Source organism: Antrostomus carolinensis, unplaced genomic scaffold (assembly GCF_000700745.2).
Source record: "Antrostomus carolinensis isolate BGI_N321 unplaced genomic scaffold, ASM70074v2 scaffold27388, whole genome shotgun sequence".
Lineage (NCBI taxonomy): Eukaryota > Metazoa > Chordata > Aves > Caprimulgiformes > Caprimulgidae > Antrostomus > Antrostomus carolinensis.
Genome location: NW_010332727.1, coordinates 1 through 4,239, shown reverse-complemented (window position 1 = coordinate 4,239; position 4,239 = coordinate 1). Strand labels below are relative to the sequence as shown.

At 58.5% G+C, this 4,239-nt stretch overlaps 1 protein-coding gene across 1 annotated transcript; it reads right to left on the bottom strand.

The window, feature by feature from the left end:
- Nucleotides 1–148: 148 nt before the first annotated feature.
- Nucleotides 149–3,546, bottom strand: DCTN2 (dynactin subunit 2; the record flags this gene model as incomplete). The annotated part of the gene is made up of 5 exons (XM_010173620.2): nucleotides 3,360–3,546; nucleotides 3,195–3,256; nucleotides 624–722; nucleotides 386–546; nucleotides 149–296 (listed from the first exon to the last, which is right to left on the bottom strand). Coding segments are annotated over exons 1-5 (657 nt in total), but the record flags the coding sequence as incomplete, so codon positions are not given.
- Nucleotides 3,547–4,239: the final 693 nt, after the last annotated feature.

The following is a 4,239-nucleotide window of genomic DNA, read 5'->3' as shown; positions in this document are numbered from 1 at the left end:
GGTCCATGTCCTTCTGAAGCTGGTGGCCCCAGAACTGGAGTTGGGGTCTCCCCAGAGCGGAGCAGAGGGGCAAACACCCTCCCTTGACCTGCTGCTCATGCTGCTCTGGATGCATCAAGCACAGTGTCATCCCCCTCCCCATGCTCACCTTGGCAGTCTGGGCAAACTGGTCCTGCTCTGGTCTCCAGTACAGCTCAAAGGTGACGGCGTCTGCGCCGGGTGCCGGGGTTTTGGTGGGACTCTTCCCTGCTGTCACCTTGCTGCACTTGGCCACCTCCAGCTGTTGCAGCAGGTGCCTGGGCAGGAGGAAGAGGTGGGTGTGGGGTCCTGCCATTGTCCCCCCGCTCCCGGAGCTGCGACCTCAGTGTCCTGGGACCCCACTCACTTGGCCAGGGCACCCTCAGGGTCAGCAAAATCGATGGCTGCAGTGGGACCCAGCAGCTTCTCCAGGTGGCTGGAGACCAGCTGCTGCTTCAGTCCCTCCACCTGCCTGGCCAAAGCCATGGGTGTCACCTCCTCCTCCGCTGCCGACTCCTTCATTGTGCTCTGGAGGAGGACAGGTCACCATGTCACCCCCGTGGGACAGCGTCCCCACCAGTCCTCAGGGCAGGGGTGATGCTCACCTGGATCTGCTCCACCTCCCTAACCAGCTCCTGCACCTCGTGCTGCAGCCGCTGGTATCGCTGTTGGGGCGTCTCTTTGGCACCAAGACCTTCACCAAGCTGCAGAGAGAGGACCTGGGGGGTCAGGGTGGGGGTGGTGGCTGGGATGTTGGTACCCAACACCCCTTGGTGCCCAAACTCCCCTCAGTGCCCACTTGGAAAGGCAAGAAAAGGGATTGAGCAGGGAGAACAAGCAGGTGAGGCCCTCAACTGACGGACAGAAGCAGCCTCAAGTTCTCAAGAACTTGGTCCTCAAGTGGGACTTGAGAGAGACCTGCTGGAGGGACAACACAGCAGAACAGAGCAGCCCAGGAGGCTCCTAATCCACTCATTGATGACAACAACGTCCTCCTCCAAGTCACAGAGGAGTCAACGAGGACAGAAGCTCTGCTGGAGATCATCTTCACCAACAAGGAAGGGCTCGTTGGGGATGTGGAGGTCCAAGGCAGTCTGGGCTGCAGCAACCATGAGATGGTGGAGTTCAGGTTGCTCCTGGGCTCCAGGAAAGCAGACTCTGGCCTCTTCAAAGGTCTGCTTGGAAAAGGTAGTGGAGGGAAGAGGGCTCCATGGAAGCTGGTTGATGTTCAAGGATCATCTCCTCTGTTCCAGTGAGGGCACAGTCAGGGAAAAAAGCCAAGGAGCTTTGACCAGAAGGTCCTGGCCAAACCCAGACACAGAAAGGAAGGAGGCAGAGGGTGGAGGAGGGACAGAGAACCTGGGAGGAGGAGAGAGACATCACCCGAGCAGCCAGGGATGGGGTCAGGAAAGCCAAAGCCCAGCTGGAACTCGACCTGGCCAAGGATGTCCAAGGCAACCAGAAGGGCTTCTGTGAGCACCCAGGTGACAGGAGGATTCTGAGGGGAAATGGGAGCCTGCTGCTGAACAAGGCAGGGGACCTGGGGACACAGGACGGGGACAGGCTGAGGCACTGGAGGCCACCTTCACATCCATCTTGATGGGCTCCTAGAAGAGGATCAGGTCAGGGAACACCTCAGCAGAAGTGGGTGGTCACCAGTGGGACACACCTGTGAGGGCTGAGGGATCCGGCTGGTGGCTTTGCAAGGCCACTCTTGATCATCTTTGATGGGTCACAGTGACTGGGAGAAGTGACAGGGGACTGGAGGAAAGCAAATGTCACCTCCGTCTTCAAGTAGGGCAAGAAGAAGGACCCAAGGAACCACAGGCTGGTCAGCCCCACCTTCTTCCCTGGGAAGACAATGGAGCAGCTACTCCTGGAAACCATTTCCAGGGACAAGAATGACAAAAAAAATCATCAAGAGAAGTCAATGTGGCTTCACCAAGGAGAAGTCATGCTCAACCAACTCCACCAACTTCTTCAATGAAATGACCAGCCTGGTACACAAGGAGAGAGCAGTGGGTTTTGTCAAGGTGGACTTCAGGAAAACCTTGGACATGGTCTCCTCTAAGATCCTCCAAGAGAAGCTGTTGAAGTCCAGGCTGGATGAGCACACACAGCAAAGCCCAGAGGGTGCTGATCATCAGCCCAGCATCTGGTTGGAAACTAGTAACGACCCCAGGGGTCAATGCTGGGTCCAGTCCTCTCTTAACATCTTCATGAATGATCTGGATGACACAGCAGGACGAACTCTCCACCAGTTTGCAGATGACACCACGCAGGGAAGAGCAGATGAGATCAGATGCTGCCGTCCAAAAGGACCTGGACAGGCTGGAGATGGACCAAGAAGAACCTCACAGAGCTCAACAAGGGGATGTGCAAAGTCCTGCTCCTGGGGAGGAACAACTCCCAGCACCAGGACACGCTGGGGGCCACCCAACTGGGAAGCAGCTCTGTGGAGAAGGCCTCTGGGGTCCTGGTGGACACCAAACTAAACCTGATACAGCAAAGGTGGCCAACGGTGTCCTGGGCAGCAGGAGGAACGTTGTGGTTGAGGGAGGAGACCCTTCCCCTCTCCTCAGCAGTGCCGAGGTCACAGCTGGAGTGCTGTGTCCAGTGCTGGGCCCCCCAGTACAACAGAGACATGGACATACTGGGAAGAGTCCAACAAAGGGTCACAAAGATGACGATGGGGCTGGAGGACAGGCTGAGGGAGCTGGGCCTGTCCACCCTGGAGAAGAGAAGGCTCTGGGGGGATCTTATGAAGGAGGGTGCCAAGAGGACAGAGCCTGGGTCTTCTCAGTGGTGCCCAGTGCCAGGAGCAGAGGTCGTGGACCCAAAGTGAAGCGCAGGAGGTTCCCCCTGAACATCAGGACAGACTTTTCTGCTGTGAGGGCAACCAAACGCTGGCTATTGGTTGCCCAGAGAGATGGTGGAGACTCCATCCTTGGAGAGATTTAGAAGCCATCTGAACATGGTCCTGGGAAACCAGCTCTAGGTGGTCCTGCTTGAGCAGGGGGGGTTGGACCAGATGATCTCCAGAGGTCCCTTCCCACCTCCACCCTCCTGTGATTCTCTGTGATGTGTGGCCTGAGGCAGGGACGTCACTGTGGGGCGAGTGGGGACAAGGGACCATGCCCTGAGGTGGCTCCCACCCTCACGTGCTCTGGACTCACCATTTCATACTCCCCAGAGTTGTAGCCCGTGGTCCGGGGTTTGCTGATGCTATCGGAGAAATCTAGAAGAGGAAGAGCAAGGTGACCCCCCAACATACCCAGGGTGGCTGTGCCCTTCTTGGGGTCATCTCAGTGACCCACCCTACCCTGAGCCCCCCATCTCACCCACTCCCTTGGTGCCCAGACGTTTGTCCTTGAACTTCTCGTAGGCAGCGTTGGGGTTGATGACGAGATGCTCCACGCTGGTGCTGCTGAGCTCCTCCTGCACACGACAACGCGCGGCGTTAGGAGACGAGGCGGCCACGAGGGTTTGTTGGCAGAGCTGCCACCTCCCTGCAGCGCCAGTGGCCATTTGGGGACAGGATGGACGGTAACGGGGCGGGTGAAGGTGGCCGTGTCCTCCTCACAACAAGGGGACAGTCCCCAGGGACTGACACGTAGGGATGGAACCCACCAAAGGGTCTGTTGGGGCAGCAAGAGCCGTCCAGGACACGGCACATCCCCAGAGCCTGCTGTGGGGACATGGGACCCCCGTCCCAGTGGGTAGGAAACCCCCTGAGGACCTGGCAGTGGGGTCAGAGGTGCAGGTGCCCACCAGGGCTGGAGATCTTTTGGCAGCTCCACCACCAGTGTCAGGAAATCTGCTGCCAAGCCCACGTGGGTCATGGGTGGCCGGGGTGTACCCTGGCCCAACAGAGCTGGAATTGCCCCACAGTTGCATTTTGGGGTGGTTCCCACCACCCAGGAGACATCAGGGAGGGGGTTTGCAGGACATCAACCCTTCAAAGACCAAAGGAGCTTTGCCCCAGAGCCTGGCAGGGCGAGTGCAGATGGTGAGTCTGGGCTCTCCTCATCCCCCTCCACGGGTGGGGAAGGTCCCAAGGTTCTGCACCCAAAGGAGAACCCAGGAGGCACCCAAAGGAGAACCCAGGAGGCACCCAAAAGACCATTGAAGCATTTTTGGGGAGCCCTGGCGTGCTGCAGATGGGTGAGAAGTGGGGTGAGAGCAGCAGGAGAAGCACCAGCAGCGTTATTGGGGGGTGGG